The sequence below is a fragment of the Diceros bicornis genome, chromosome X, assembly GCF_020826845.1.
Source record: "Diceros bicornis minor isolate mBicDic1 chromosome X, mDicBic1.mat.cur, whole genome shotgun sequence".
NCBI classification, from domain to species: domain Eukaryota; kingdom Metazoa; phylum Chordata; class Mammalia; order Perissodactyla; family Rhinocerotidae; genus Diceros; species Diceros bicornis.
Window position 1 is genome coordinate 12,454,552 of NC_080781.1, and position 17,120 is coordinate 12,471,671.

The 17,120-nt window shown below is 43.3% G+C and overlaps 1 protein-coding gene across 1 annotated transcript in view; it reads right to left on the reverse strand.

Moving 5' to 3' along the window:
- Positions 1 to 10,653: 10,653 nt before the first annotated feature.
- ASB9 (ankyrin repeat and SOCS box containing 9) overlaps positions 10,654 to 17,120 on the reverse strand; it is a 39,391-nt gene continuing 32,924 nt past the window's right edge. Inside the window, exon 7 of the mRNA XM_058535467.1 lies at positions 10,654 to 10,863. Coding sequence (XP_058391450.1) covers positions 10,739 to 10,863 — 125 coding nt within the window. The 3' untranslated portion in view covers positions 10,654 to 10,738. The remainder of the gene's footprint in view (positions 10,864 to 17,120) is intronic.

Consider the following 17,120-nt stretch of genomic DNA (forward strand, 5'->3'; position numbering starts at 1 on the left):
ATTTATTCCCAACTCTGCATTCAATGGTGTCAGGTTGGTGGCCTGAAATTGACCACGGTGGGCATGTTTACACCACAGAAATTGGTAAACACTACAAATCAGATGTTCATATTTTTTTCTGGAGACTTGGATGTTAAACATTTACCAGCATACCATTACTCAAAAGCTATTGTCCATGCCAAAGTAGACAAAACTCGAATGTCATTATGTTCCTCCACTAGTCAGGTAAAGTGTTTGATAAAGTGGCTTCTCCACACTGAGAGCAGCCAAATATCAAACATTGTCCTGTTATTCCACATTGGGGGAAAACAAGCCTCCTCACTAATTTCTGAGTTATTCTTTTTATGACTAACAAACTCATTCAGAGAAGCTCATTAATCCATGACTCTCCACTCAATGAGGGACCTTTGCCCCCTATGACAAGCCTAAGAAGATGAAAGTTTACAGAAAAAGTCGTTTGTTTTGATGACCTCTTCCAGCACAGTACAGTTGGAAGTCAAGTATAAAACTAAAATTTTTCTCCCTTCTAAAGTAGCTGTCTCCAGTCCTGACCTAGAGTGGAAATCACATGAGACACAGAAATTCACAGCCCAAGGAAAACTATCTGCCAGCCTCATTTAACAACCAATTTGGCACCACCACCACTGGTGGGGAGCCACAGTAGAACAGCTGCCTTCAATCTACAGTTTATTGAACTAAAGACAGAGAATTTCTTATTCATTTATCAGAGGGAAAGGAGCCATCAGGCACAGGATAGAGAGTACACTTAGAGCCTTGGAACCCAAGACATCAGGATTCCCACTGGTCAAAATCTTCCCAAATCGCTGGTGTAGTGTTTTCACTGTAGCAGGTACTAGTACATGTGTTTGGTTCTTCCTTTCTTCTGCTGCTAAATCCCCAAACAGCAGAGTGCATTTTCACTAAACCCAGCTAACATAGGAAGTGACTGGATCAGAAGGACTTATTAATGAGCCAAAGGGCACAACAAGGCCTGTTTCCATCACTAACTGTCAGTAGCTAGGGGTTGTGCAGGAATTTTTTTTTAAGTTTTTTTTCTATTACTGCAGTTTGACAAGTCCAGAGCATAACTGATACAACCATATTTGTAAAACATTTCTACAAACACCACAGTTAATGTCAGTTCTGAAAAATGCAGGGAGAAAAACGGCCAAGGTAATGCTCTAGTTCATAAAAATCTTCCAAGGAAACCATTTGCACCTCAAATATTCACTCTTAGCTTTGTCTTAGAGAATCCGTGGGCTATCTTTGGGAGGCAAATAACCACAGTGGCTCCTGCTATGCGAGTGTCAGTCTTTCCTATTAAGACTAGAAAAGCATATCTGTTACAGAAATTGTACCTACTGACTCTGCTTCAGTTAGATTTGGGCTGTCAGTGGTCTTCCCAAGAGTAAAAACTGATTTGCATTTGTGCTGCTCCCTCCGTAGTCTTTCCTCCTTATGACAAAGGGAATAGAGGACTACTGGCCTGGAGAGCACATCTTATCTGAAATCCTAGAAGAGACAAGACGATGGACCCACTTATGACGAAGAACCCGGCACTCAGACTGTCTTAGTAACCATTTGGTTCTAAGGAATAGAATCTACTCAAGCTAGTTTAAGTAAAAGGATAAAGATTTCATGGAAGAGAAAGCTGTGTAGAGTCCAGGTTTCAGGAAGAGTAGGAATAAAAAGATAGTTTCAAGAAGCTTAACAATAGGCATACCTGAATACTTACTCTGGTGTCCCACCATTTACTTGACTTGGTTGACCATTCTCTGAGTCTTTCTATTATTTGATTCAAATTTTCCAGAGAAGGAATGTGAGTGACCACTGGCAAGCTTCAGATTGACTACCCTGGCAATGCTGTCCATGCCTATCTCATGATACTGGGCAAAGTCACGTAAGATAGTTTCCCATTCTTAAGACTAATAACAAGGAACAAGGTAAGCTTGAACAGGAAACTGGTTGTGGAAGACAGATCCACTAGCATCTTTACTCAGTACCCTAACAAGCCACAGAGTAGTGCCATAGCCTGTAGTTTATTTTTGAATGAATGGCAATCTGGATTTGCACATGATGAAACTGACCTCTGTAAATTTCATACATTACAATCATGTATGCTGACTGTGGTTTACATGGAAAAATATATCCATGCACAAGGCTATAAAGCAGACATTCTGTCATTTCAGCCATCCAATGGGTTGATTCACTGTGGAAAAAAATCAAGAGAGTGAAAATGGTTGATTTGGTGACCTCGAGCAGACCCAGACTGAAAGGAACAGAAGGATTTGACATTTGTGTGGCAAGATAAGTTATTGTGATATTAATTGTGCTTACTTCTTTTTTTTTTATTGAGGAAGATTCTCCCTGAGCTAACATCTGTGCCGATCTTCCTGTACTTTGTATGTGGGTCACTGCCACAGTATGGCTTACGAGTGGTGTAGGTCTGTGCCCGGGATCTGAACCCGCAAACCCAGGCCACCAAGCAGAGCATGCTGAACTTAGCCACTACACCACTGGGCTGGCCCCTAATTGTGCTTACTTCTCACTGGGAGGTCAATGTTCTTCATTGCTAATTCTAGTTCAGGGGTCAGCAAACTTTCTTATGTAAAGGGACAGATAGTAAATAATTTAGGCTTTGCAGGCTTTATGGTCTCTGTCACAACTATTCAACTCTGACAGTGCCAAAGCAGACATAGATAATGTATAAATGAATGGATGTAGTTGTGTTCCAATAAAACTTTATTTACAAAAACAGGAGGCAAGATGGATTGGGTCTGCTAATAATTGTTTGCCAACCTCTGTTCAAAATCATTTCTCTTCCTCCTTCCTCAAATCTCTATCTCCTTTTAAATGTATACCATCAGAGGATAAACCCACCACTCCTCCTTGTTATGGTCAATAACAAATGTCTGGTTTTTACACCTAGCTCTCTGTCTTCCTCTTAATCTTTTATGCTTGTCATTGTTCATGGCAACTTTTCCACCCGTGGAAAAGATAATTCACCCTACATTCTCACTTTTGTCTCCCTTACAGCCTTTGTTTCCAATGATCTTTTCCTTAATCCACCCCCTTTCTCCTAGAGTCTGTCATCTCCAATAACCAAACTACCTCGAAAATCTTGATTGTGAGCCTCCCACTAATAATCAACCTCTCTTGTTCTAACCCACTTACTGGAGATACCAGTAGTTTTTGGATTCCCTGAGGTCACTAGGACTTCCAATCCGTTGGCTCTACCACTTTTTCACTGACCACCAGCCCTGCCCTCCCATGTCCTGCTATCCCTCCTTGCCCAGTCTAGACAGCAATCATACCCTTGTATATTCTCCTTAACTCCCTTGACCCTCTTTCCCAGTTCTGCACCCGTGCCATAGCTGCACCCGAGTGCTGAATATGGCTGGAGGAAATACACGATCCTGACCACAGATCTCAAGTAGGCACTCCGCATACCTAACAATCCTATCACGTTTCTCTAGTAGAGTTAACTTTTCCACTCTCAGAGACAACTGTTTTACATCTTTCCAGTCCTCTATCCTTCAAAGTCACATCCTCCTACTGACTCTTCCTTTTACATTGGGAAAATAGAAACTACCCAAGCCTGTACTTCCCGGGGCTCATGAACATTTATGATGCAGGGTTGAAGGCTGGGGTTCCTTCTAGGCACCTTCTGTGTTAAGTGCCCACTTTCTTGGTTTGTGTTTTTGAAACTCACTGAGGGGATCATGCTAGGTTTTCCCGGAGCTGGAAGGGAGAGAATACTTGGAGACCTAGGGTGGAATTTGTTAACATGGGGAGACATCAATTCCCCAAAACTGAAAGAGAACAGTGGTTTTTGGGTGGGTGCCAGAAGCAGGTGCTCGTGTCCTCTTCCCACACAACAGCTTGGGGAACTGGCACAGCATTAACAGAGAATTGCTGCAGGGTCTCTCTAGGGAGGCTGGGTCCCAGGCACTAGGGCTCCCAGCCTCATCCCGAGCATTAGGTTATGTGGTTGCCTCAGAGCCTCCTATCTCCAAGGAACCGCATGGGTCTGGAAAACAAACATCATCAGTTCCCACCTAGACCTAAGACTAGAGGGTAGTTCTTGCATGTTCTGGGCAACAAAAGACCCTTGAGATCTCTGCTAAACACTTCAATGGGGTCCATATTGTGACTGAGGCTGAATTTCAATTAAATTCATTCTAGAGAACTAAAAGAAATGGGACATTCCTTATATTTGATGTTGAAGAGTAAAATGCGGACACACTACATTCGATTCTGCGCAATGCAACTCAGAGGAATAAATTTCCACCAGTGGCTATTACTTTTTTCAGTAATATGTACAAAATGTGAACTGAACAAAAAGCAGGATGATACCATCCCCAGTTTTCATGGTTATAGCCTAACATTTACAATGTAAATACTTAGGCTTCTAACAGAGGTATCTTCCAACAGAGGTATCTTCCAAGCCAGTGAAGCTTAAACACCTAAACATCACATTAAAATTCCCACACAGGCCTGTAGAACCACCTGATTTCACTGTACTCCAAAAAAACCAAGCTTTTCAAAAGAGCATAGAAAGTTGAAAAATCTCATATTGCCAGGAGTGAGCAAACAGGCCTTGAGTGAGGAGGAAAGTGAGCGGAAATCAATTTTACTTGCTTCAGCCTCACAATGGGTTTTGCAAAGTAAAGGGTAGAAAATCAATCTTGTCAAATCAGTGAGAATTTATACACTTGAAGGAGTCTAAAGGTCTTGGAAGGTGTATTAGGCACATCATGAAGGATACAGCATGAAGGTTGGACCCTTTTTTGTACTGAGAGGACCATGCCAAGTATTTTTGCCATGTTCCTCATCAAGATGAGCCCACAGCAGAAGCCAAACTTGAGTGTGACTTCCTCAGTCCCAGCCCAAACACCCTGAAGGGTGGGAGTGGAGCAAGACAGGAAATCCTAGGAGCGCCTATTCTTGACTCACCAGAACAAGCCTCCAGATTACATCTAACAGAAGGCTCCTTTATCCTGTCCCTGACGGTGAGTGCCTCCGGCATTTTGGGGCTTCTGGACCATCTGATAAGACAGACCTCCTTTGGCTGTAGAGTACGTCTACGCTGTGGTGAGTAGGGGCTGGTCACTCCCAGTGATACACCAGGGAATCAGACAGGAAACCAGAGTATAGAAGGTGGGCCTTGAGCAGAAGGAAGGCCAAGGGACTCCTGTCGGTCTCTGGGCTTCACTCTTTTGGGTGTGGAGGAGACATCATAGATAAGTGCTTAAGGGAAGTCAGGAGCGGTAAGGGACTGATGTCCTCTGCCCGAGGGAAGTTGGCCAGGGGCTAGGCCAGGAGATGGACCAGTAGCAAACTTAGCTGAATTTGTAAAGGTGTTATTTGGTTTCCCTTTTGGATTCTACAAACTTTGGTGAAGTCTCCTGTAAAATGTTTGCCTAGTTGAACCTGTCATTCCTTGTCCATTCAGGCTGCTGTAACAATAATACTATAGACTGGTTGGCTTAAACAACAAATATTTATTTCTCACAGTTCTGGAGGCTAGGAAGTCTAAGATCAAGGTGCTGGTAGATTTGGAGTCTGGTGGGGTCTGGCGTCCTGATTCATAAATGGCCATCTTCTCTCTGTGACCTCACTGGCGGAAGGGGCAAGAGAACTCTCCGGGGTCTCTTTTAAAAGGGCACTAATTCCATCATGAGGGCTCCACCCTCGTAACCTAATCACCTCCCAAAGGCCCCACCTCCTAATATCATCACATTGGGGATTAGGATTTAAACATATGAAGTTTGGGGGAACACAAACATTCAGACCAGAGTATACCTAGATTTACAAAAGAGTCATGAAGGCCAGCATAAGGGAGAATAACACTCCTCCACCTCACCCCCTGGCAGGCACACCAGTGACCTTGTGCTTAGTGAGCAGGCTCCAAAGGGAATGGAGTCAAAGGTGAGAAGTTCCACTTCTTGGCCCCATCTGGACCTTCATTTATCATTGCCAAACTTGTTGATCTAGGCTTGATGTGATTAAAGAAACTATGTGGTCCCTGACAGAGCTGTATGACCTTGGGGAAGTTACTTGACCTCTCTGTGCCTGTTTCCTTAGCTGTAAAATGGATATAACAACACATCTATACATAGGATTATTATAAGTATTGTATGAGTTGTTTGTGAAATTCTTAGAGCCATGCCTGGCATAGAGTAAGCACTATATACATATTTGATTAAATAACAAAAATAATCATTATCATATTGTTATATATTGGACCTTATCGACACAAAATCAATGGTTATTAACCATTTAGCAGGTATGGTAGCCAGAATTCTAAGATGACCCACAAGATTCCAGGCCCCTGGTATACGAACTCCTTCTGCCAGTTCTTCAATTAAACACTAGTCTAGTGCTCATTTGAAGGGATTTTGCAGATGTAATTAAGGTCTCAAATCAGGAGATTATTCAGGTACGCCTGACCTAATCAGGTGAGCCCTTCAGAAGCAGAGAGTTTCCTCCAGCTAGCCACAGCATAGGAACTCAGGGAGATGCACTCCCACTTGGCCTGAAAGAAAGCCAGCATCCACATTGTGAACTTCCTATGGAGGGGGCCACATGGCCAGGAACTGTGAGTGGTCTCTAGATGCTGAGAGTGGTCCTCAGCTGACAACTAGCAGGAAAACAGGAACCTGAGTCCTACAACCCCAAGGAACTGAATTCTGCCAACAACCAGTGATCTTGGAGAAAGACCCCTGAGCCCCAGATGAGAACTATAGCTTTGGCCAACACCTTGGTTTCAGCCCTGCAATACTCTGAGCAGAGAATCTAGTCACAGCGAGCCTGGACTTCTGACCTTCTGAAAATATGAGATAATAAACTTGTGTTGCTTTAAGCCACTAAGTTTGTTATAATTTGTTATGCAGCAATAGAACACTAATACAACAAGAAAGAAAAGAAAAAAACAAACATACACAACTAGCACATGAGCAGTCAGGCAGATTTTGTTAAAAGCCCAGACAGCTTCCTCTCCACCCTGCAACATTACAGATAAAGATGTTGTAACTGACAAAGTCAGTACAAAATGCTCTCAGTTCAGAAAAACAATTTTTCATTTCCCACGCTAGGCTTGGACCCTCAGGAAGGCGTTGTTCTGTACTCACTAGCGTTACTGGCAGGGGAAAGCTGACCCACCTGCCCCGAGAGGCAGGAAGTTTAGGGCCTCCCAGACTGGTTCATGTGGTCGGGGAAAGGGCTGGATGATGTCCAACCTAAATCTGGCACAGTCTCCTGACGTCACGCAGAGACCTTTGACCTACAGACTCGGCTCCACCTCCACTTCCAAGACACACTGGGACATTGGGCAGGGGGTTTTAGGACCCAGAGCTCTGGGATTTATTGAAGAAAACAGAAGGCAGAGAGTGTAATGGTTAAGAGCTCTGGCTTCTGCCTTAAATTCTGGCTTCACCACCTACTAACTGACTTTTTGCAAATTCCTTAACCCCTCTGCACCCACATCCGTAAAATGGGGATAACATGGTTGTGAAGGCTTGAGGTAAGGCTTATGAATCACTGATACCTGGGGCCTAGCCGCCGTTAGCAAGTGCTCTAGAATGGGAGCTGTTGTTTAGCTGCTTTTGATGCTAACTTGGTCTTTTACTCAAGCCCTAATGCTGGGCTTTCATCGTATTATAAATGCCGAACCCCGTGCCCCGGAATAGACAGCTGAGCACATCTTGGTCCCTTGTTTCTAAACCCCGACAGTCTGCTTAATGACTCACCAATCCAGCCTGGTACATGGACTAGCAGAACGTCTCAATCAGCTCCAATATAAACCCAGAATAAATCAATCACTCTTCCCTGGCCTCTTCTTGCTCTCTTCTTTCATTTTAACATGAATTGTGCTAGCGATGTGTACCAACTGGTCAGCGTTTCTACTGGATAAAACCAAGGGAATGTAGTAAACTGATAATATGAGACTGGGCTACAATAAATATGTGTTAAGTTTGCACTCTAAAACCAGACAACATAATTACCATTTTTAAAAGATGGTTTCACAAGGCTAAAAATTTACATCCCTCATTCATGAAGGTGGAGGGGTCTATTAAATGTCACCAAACCATCTTTGATGATAGAATTTATGAGGTTGTGCCAGACTGTGATGATAAAGTGTTCAAAGGTGTATGCCACTTATAAATATAGCCACATCTAGAATCATAAAAATAGGCTTCCTATTTAAATAGAATCTTCTTTCTGAACATTGCTAAGTGAGGTAATTTGAAATTTCCCTAAATTGCGATGAGGGAGATGGTGGTGGTTTTTTCCCATTTGAGCAGATGACCATCTATTATATGGATTTGCAAATTGGTTAATCGTCTGGAAGATTTAAGAAGAAAAATGCTGTTCCAGTAAATCTGTAAAGTCCGGGTTAAACTCAGAGGATTTGGCCAAGGGAAGATTAACATAAACAAGAGTCTGTCCAATACATTTTATATGAGAAATCAGGCTATTTTTTAAACTAGTGTTTTCAAAAAGAAAACTGTAACAAAATGTCTACAGCTCCTTACTCCTTAGCAGATGATTCCTCCGACTAGAGTGCAAGGTCCAGAAAGTCAATATCTTGGCCTGTCTCCTTTGCTGTGGCCACCCTGGTGCCCAGAATAGTGCCTCGTGCAGTCACAGGCACCCACCACCAAATATTTCCTGACTGCATGAATTAATGAAATTAAATGAATTAGCAAGTGGCAGAATGCTGGTGTTTGTTTTCTGTCTAAAGCCTGAGCAGTTATAAATGTAAACACGATCAGATAAAGAAGAAAAAAAGGAGCACGGAGGTGAGGTTCTGTAAAGCCACATTTGAATATTTGGGTAAACTGGAAGAGAAGAAGAAAACCTGGAGTCCATGGAATTTATCACTACAAAGTTTTCATTCCTGAATGGAAATTTCCAGAGCCTATGTTGTAAAGCATCTTACAATGGGTCATTTATGAGGAGCAACCCTTTTGCTTAAGTGACTGTGTGGCAGCAGCGCCATCTGCTGGGTAACCAGTTGGCATTTTAGAACAATATTCTAGAGGTTTTTTCCTATAGCAAATTGAATTTCGAGTCACAGAAAATTATATTGGAAATATCTTTAGAGATCATCTAGGCCATATGTCATCTTACAGGTAAGGATTTGCCTTAAGTAGGTACAATATTTTCTTTCTTTCTATTGATGCAGTGGAGCCTCAAATTCATCTCTCAGAAGACTGAAACTACAGCCATCATTACTAAATTATATCACAGGTCTCACGTAAATCAGAAACTGAAAGGCAGTTAAAATCCCTTCATCGAGCATCTGAAGAGTGCTGTCCAATAGAAATTTCTGCAATGATGGGGGCTGGCCCCGTGGCGTAGTGGTTAAGTGCACACGCTCTGCTACTGGCGACCCGGGTTCAGGTCCCGGGCGCGCACCGACGCTCCGCTTCTCTGGCCATGCTGAGGCAGCGTCCCAGTACAGCAACTAGAAGGATGTGCAACTATGACATACAACTATCTGCTGGGGCTTTGGGGAGAACAAGGGGAAAAAAGGAGGAAGATTGGCAATAGATGTTACTCAGGGCCGTTCTTCCTCAGCAAAAAGAGGAGGATTGGCGTGGATGTTAGCTCAGGGCTTATCTTCCTCACAAAAAAAATGTATTCTTTAAAAAAAAAAAAGAAATTTCTGCAATGACGGAGCAATAGAACTTTCTGCAATGATCTGTATCTGTGCTGTCCAATACAGTAGCGACTAGCCATGAGTGGTTATATACACCTGAAATGTGGCCAATGACACTGAGGAACTGGATTTTATCTAATTTTAGTTAACTTACATCTTTTAAAATAGCCTTGTATGGCTGGTATAGGGTTTCTCAACCTCAGCACTATTGACATTTTGGACTGGATAATTCTTTGTTGTGGAGGCTGTCCTGTGCATTGTAGGATGTTTAACAACAGCCCTGGCCTCCACCCACTAGATGCCAGTAGCACCCTACCCCCAGTTGTGACAATCAAAAACATCTCCAGACATTGACAGATGTCCTCTAGGTGGCAAAATCACCCCTGGTTAAGAACCAGTGGACCAGTAGCCACTGTACTGCACAACACAGTTCTAGAATATGCCTAATATGTTTATGACATTGTGATTGAAAAAAAGAACTGGCCCCTATACTATACTAGAGCAGTAGTGGTTTTGTCATAAGAACAGGGAAAGTTAAAAAAAAAAAGTCAGACGCAGACAGAGAAACATCTTCTTTATCTTCCTTCCCATGTAATGGAGATGGAGCCAGGATAGTGATTCTGGGAAATTCTGCCTCACTCGAAAGTCCCCAGGTTGGCATCAGAAAACCTACACTCCAGTCTGGCTTCCCTGTCCTCGCTGTGGGTAATTGGACAACTTGACCTCCCTGATCTCAGTGTCTCACCTGTAGAAGGGGAGGGAATAGTACCCACCTGGCAGGGTTGCTGTGAGGGCTAAATCAGATGATGCATACAGCGTTCCTAGCTCAGCGCTTGGCATGTGGTAGACATTCAACACAGTAGTTGGTATTTTAGCCACGCTCTTCCAGGCAGGAGGGAAAAATTCTTCATGCCTTCCAACCAATAATGCAAAAGTACCCAGTGTGTTTCCACTGAAAATAAAACTCTGAAAAAACTAGCCCAGCTCTCTCAACCTGACTTTATTTTAAAATTCCAGTGGCCACAACACTCAACAATGTTTGTTGTTTGTGACTCCACTCTCTTGACACATTTAAATGTGTAGGAGAAACCGTTTCAGCTCCTCGGGAAGGACGAGTCTGGTGATCTTCTGATGCTGCTGGATCCCCAAGCACTTCCGAATCCTAAGGCGGCATAACTGCATCAAAGAAGGGGGTCCTGGGGAAAGATCAGACAAGCCACGCGTTGGTTTCATTGATCTAAGACTACTTTTCCTTTCCTTCTTTTAAAGCATACAAGCTGTAACATTGTTAGAAGGAAATAATATGGTACTGTTTAAGACCATTTTCTGTGTTTTGTAGGAGGAGTTTTTAGGCCATGTTCTCTCTTTTCTGGTATCTCATCAAAATAAGTTTGTTAGATTTTGATTTAGAAACAACTGAAAAAAAATTCAAAGCTTAGTCTCACTAATGGAGGCTTAAGGAAGCTAATTTTGGAATTACGAAGCTATACAAAATTCCCAGTAATGAAAATAAAATTCATGTTTAACGGCCTTCTTGTCTTTTACCTTAAAAATAAGGTCATATTTCTAGATGCAAACATTTTTATTTTATAATTTAAGCAATTTAAGATATTCAAATATAAGGAGTTATCAGTGAAGCATAAGTGTGTGTTATCTTAAGTCATATTTGTTTTTATATTCTGCATTCAGAGCTATCCCAGTGCTTCAACTTATAGGTGAACTGAGAACTAACACAAAGCTTGCATGGGGAACCAGCCAAGTTTATATTTTAGAACAGTGGTTCTCAATGGGGGGTGGAGAGAGGGAAAAAGGAGGGGTACTTTGTTCCCCAGCAACGATTGGCAATGTCTGGAGGCATTTTTGGTGTCACAACTTGGGAGAGGGTGCTCCCAGCATCTAGTGGGTAGAGGCCAGAGATGCCGTTAAACATCCTACAGTGCACAAGACAGCCCGCAACTGGCCCAAAATGTAAATAAATACTGCTGAGGTTGAGAAACCCTGTTATAGCGTAAAAGGATGGGAAATGATTTCCTACCCAACCCCTCCATCCCCTGCACCAAACTGTAATAGTAATTCTCTTTTGGTTATTAAAAACACACAAAAAAGCAAAGCTATATACCCTCAAGAATCCCATAAAGCAAAAGCCCTCAATCCAGGCTGCATTTCAGAATCACCTGTCAGAAGAAGCTTTAATCTAAGCAATGTTGGGCCCCACGCCAGAGATGTTGCTCAATTATTGTTGGGTGGGGCCCGTGCATCTGGATTCTTTAAGCCATGTGTCCCAGGTCATTTTATTGTGCGGCCAGGGTCAAGAATACAACCAAAAGGATACAGTGGCCTCTAATTTCCTATAGCATCACCACAAGCTACAGGATAAACTGGGTTACATATTTCTCAGGTGATGGAGAACGAGAAGCGGAAATAGACACATTGTATAATCATACGCAATCAATCAATATGATTTGATTGTATTATCAAAGAAATAAATGCAGTATTTTCAATCAGGCCCTCAAAACACATTCAGAGGCCCCTGTTGGAATTCAGGGCACCTTCCAGATTATGTCCAGTGTACATATTAACAAACTGCAAAAAGTACACTGTGGGGAAATGGATCTTAATCTCATCTCACTAAGGAATGTTGAAGGACGTGACTAATCATATGTGCTACTGTCAGGGACAACTGTAGGTGGAACTGATAAAGAATTATGAAGAACAAGACATCAGAGCAAGCCTGATAGAGAATGAGGAAAAGCAGGATAGAGTAAGCTCCGTGTAACTACCGATGCAAATGGAATCTCTGTTGTTTACACAAGGAGGATGATGTGCAGCAACAGTAGCCTTAATTCCATACAAATAGAGCTGAAAACCCACTACAGCTTTGTGGCCCCTTGCTGGCACCTGCAAGTATTCATGGGGGTTGCTTTACTCAATAATACAATCAGCTAATTCTATATTTATGAATTGGCATATTGCTTTGGCTCTTGATTTCTCTTTTCTCCCCAGCAACACTCATGATGCTTTAAGGCCAAAGCACATTCCGGGGTGGCTCCTGTCATGCTGGGCTGAGAGAGGGTCATTTTTAGTTTTCATTGTGTGCCATGAGTAAACACTGCTTTTGATGCTTTTCAAGGGACATGAGGTGGTAATATTCTTGAACTCTTTTCTGGGGACACCCAGAGACAGCAATTGCTGTGGTAAATCTGTGGGTCTGGCTTTCTGTGCTTGCCCGGCCCCATTTCCCACCAGCTTCCAGCCTGTTGAGAGGTGACTTCATCAGAACCCCAAAAATGACTCATGGAGGCAAAAGAAGCAGTGATTCTCTCCAATGGCACGTGACATCTTATAAACCAGTGGGATTATTGGCCACACTGTCACCAAAATGTGAATTAAAGGAATTAAAGGCAACGTAGGTGTCTAGGAATGACTTTGGGAAATAAAGTGGAAGGAAAGAGTTAGCGGAAGCAATTTGAAAATCCAATGAGATTACTCGATGCAGTGGGGGGATATTATATATGTGTGTGTGTGTGCGTGTGTGTGTGTCTACATATATGACTTTATGACTTAAAGGGGTCCTGAGGTACTTTTGCCTTTGGGGATTTCTTTCTCAATTAAAAAAATGATATTTTACAACTGTGTCAGTATAAAGATGAATATAATCCAAGTTGAGTTTTATTCATTTTTTTGTTCTGATTTTAAAAGAAATTAAAACATGTCTGTGGGCCCCTAAAAACATCAGGGGCCCCAAGCATTGTGCTGTCTGCGCCTGCTGGAGAAATCAGCCCTGTATATATAGTAGAATTTTTTGAAAACAAGAAATCCTCAAAAAGCAGGTAGAGTTTCCGGCTGATTATCCCCCTGCTTTACATAAAGGGGTTTCTATTGGACTGTTCCTTGTGCCTGGGGTCGGTCTTCCCCAGCCCAGCTGGCACGGCTCAGGGAGGACAGGCCTTGTTTGGGGGCACCAAGGCAGGGCTTTGGCTACAAGCACCCTGGGCAGTGGGAGCAGGAAACAGAATTCTGTGGTCACTTTACCATTCCGCCCAGAGCCAGCCCTAATTCTCAGCAAGTGGGGGGTAAATAACCAGGTTACACGACATGAGAATCCTTCTGGTAGGGAAGCCTGCTTCCAAGTCCCACGACCCCTAAAACTGAACACAGTCCACACTCTGATAAAAAAGTGGGTCTTGAGCTGGCTGCTCTCTAACTCTCAGGGCAATTAAGAATGCAATCTGAGGGGTCTTTGCTCCCTACCCCGGCCCATCCCCAACCCCACAGGCCAGGGAAGTGCCCCTACCCCCTTGCACACTGCTCAACCACAGTGCTTAGTTGTTTGGGTTAGGAGTGTCAGTTCTTATTTATGGAGGAGTGTAGACTTAGTGTTGATTAACTTATAATAGTAACAATCCTAATTGAGGTGAAAGAGGCAGAAACTCCCTTCTGGAGAGAAAAAACGCCACCTTCACAAGCCGCCAGCTTCACGGCCGCCTGGGAGCAGCCCAAAGGTACGCAGCCCTCCCTGGAGGCACGGGGCCCTGAGCCGGGGAGTGCCCTCGCTGTGGGCATTTTGTGGAGACAGCACAATCGAGATGAGTGGCATGATATCTGGCTTTGCCTGCTACTAAAACATTGGGGAGTACCCCCAGAAAAGCTGGTTCACAAAGAAATTAAAACCGGCTCTTAAAGGGCCCACGTGCAAACTCACCCCTTTCCGAAAGCAACCTAAAATCACCAGAAAGAAAGGTGCACAGTGCTTTGGTGAAAAGAGACTCACCTGATAGGCTCTGAGTGAATCTCGGTGAGAGGTGAGACCTCTCCAGGGACTGGGACATTGGCGGCAGCCATTGTTGTGGCCTGGTGTGGGCGTGCTGACACAGACGCCATTGGAGTTCTCCCTGAGGCCTGCTAGCCCAGGTCTGCCCCACCCACTAGAGCACCGATTTAATCCAGCTCAGCCAGGGCGGGCAGTCCACCCTAGATACTGGCCCCACCCAACAACAAGCCCTCAGGCAACTTGTGGGCCTGCGTAGATTGGTGACTGGATTCTCTGCAGCCTGGCAACTGAGCCCACTTCAGTGGGGCAGGGCGTGCACAAGGAGCAGGTGGAGAGTATGGGGCAGTGGTGGAGTGTGTAGGGCTCCCCCCGTGGAGAGACTAGCTCCACTTCAGTAGGTGAGGGCTCGCACACGGGGCAGGACTGTGTTGACTGTGTGTGTGGACCTGTGGGCGGTGGGGCTTGTCAGCTGCAGAAGACTTGTACTTCTCAAAGACCCACATAGGGGGTTTGCCACACCTTCCAAAGCCTGAAACAATTGAGTGTTCCCGCCCAGCTGCAATCCTCAGAGAGCTGACAAGAGACCTAAAGGTTAGAGGCTTATAGCATTTGTGAGCCTCTGAGCCTAACAACCTGCCACACTGGGGGCCTACTCCCTTAAAAGAAATACTGAAATACAAATGTGGTATTAGAACTTGAAGCCAATTTTGCAGGGGTTCCGCACACCCAATAAAGAGACTGAAGGGCCCACAACAACTACAAGCAGCTGAGCATTACAACAGCTAGCCAGGAGCATAACTCAGCCTCCCTGGGCGCCTACAGGGACAGCAAACAGGTCACAATAGAAGGACACACATAGCCCACATAGGGGTCACCCCTGGAACATTGAGAACTGAGGGAAGCACACTGCAGGCCTCCTAAGCCATCACTTATATAAGGTCACCTGTCCAAGAGCAGGAGACGTAGTAGACCTACCTAATACGTAGACACAAGCCCAGGGAAAGAGGCAAAATGAGGAGGCAAAGGAATACATTCCAAGTAAGGGAACAGGACAAAACCCCAGAAAAGGAACTAAGTGAAACAGAAATGAGCAACCTACCCGACAGTTCAAACAAAGAGTGTTAAGGATGCTCACTGATCTGGGGAGAAGAATAGATGAACTCAGTGAGAATGTCAACAAATAAATTGAAGATATAAAAAAGAACCAATCAGAAATGAAGAATACAATACTGGAAATCAAAATTCACTAGAGGGACTCAAAAGCAGAGTAGAGGATACAGAAGAATGGAGCTGCGAGCTATACGAGAGAGTAGATGAAATTACACAAGCTGAACAGGTAAAAGAGAAAAGAAAAAGAGTGATGACAGTCTAAGGAACCTCTGGGACAACATCAAGTGCACTAACATCCGTGTTATAGGTGTCCCGGAAGGAGAAGAGCGAGACCAAGGGGCAGAGAATCTATTTCAAGAAATAATAGATGAAAACTTCCCTAACCTAAGGAAGGAAACAGACATCCAGGTACAGGAAGGACAGAGAGCCCCAAACAAGATAAACCCAAAGAGGCCCACACCAAGACACATCATAATCAAAATGTCCAGAATTAAAGATAAAGAGAGAATCCTAAAAGCCGCAAGAGAAAGTCAAGTTACATACAAAGGAAACTCCATAAGGCTATCAGCTGATTTCTCAGCAGAAACCTTACAGGCTAGAAGAGAGTGGCATGATATATTTAAAGTGCTAAAAGGAAACAACTTCTAGCCAAGAATACACTACCCGGCAAGGTTATCATTCAAAATGGAAGGAGAGATCAAAAGTCTCCCAGACAAGCAAAAATTAAAGGACTTTGTCACCAAGAAACCAGTGCTACAACAAATGTTAAAGGGACTGATTTAAGGGGAAAAGAGAAGACCACAAACAGGAAAAATTATCTATTTCCATGAAGGGGGGTAATGGATACAAATGCAAAGAAAAGAGGTAAGATATGATATCAAAAACATAAAATGAGGGAGGAGGGGAGTTAAAGAGTAGAGCTTTCAGACAGAGGTCAAATTAAAGAGACCATCAATTCTGTATAGAAGGAGAAAGAAACAGAGAAGGACTGCCAAAACACTGAGCAAAAAAAAGTTTAAAAATGTCAGTAAGTACATACTTGTCAATAGCTACTTCAAATGTCAATGGACTAAATGCTCCAATTAAAAGGCATAGGGTGGCTGACTGGATAAAAAAACAAGACCCATATATATGCTGCAGATAAGAGACACATTTCAGACCTAAAGACACTCACAAACTGAAAGTGAAGGGATGGAAAAAGATACTCCACGCAAATGGCAATGAAAAGAAAGCTGGGGTAGCAATACTCATATCAGACAAAATAGACTTTAAAACAAAAACTGTAAAAAGAGACAAAGAAGGGCATTACATAATGATCAAGGGAACAATCCAACAAGAGGATATAACACTTGTAAATATCTACGCACCCAACTTAGGAGCACTTAAATATATAAAGCAATTATTAACAGACATAAAAAGAGAAATAGACAGTAACACAATAATAGTAAGGGACGTGAACACTCCACTTACACCAACGGATAGATCATCCAAACAGAAGATCAATAAGGAAACACTGGCCTTAAATGACACACTAGAACAGATGGACCTAGTAGACATATCCAGAGCATTCCA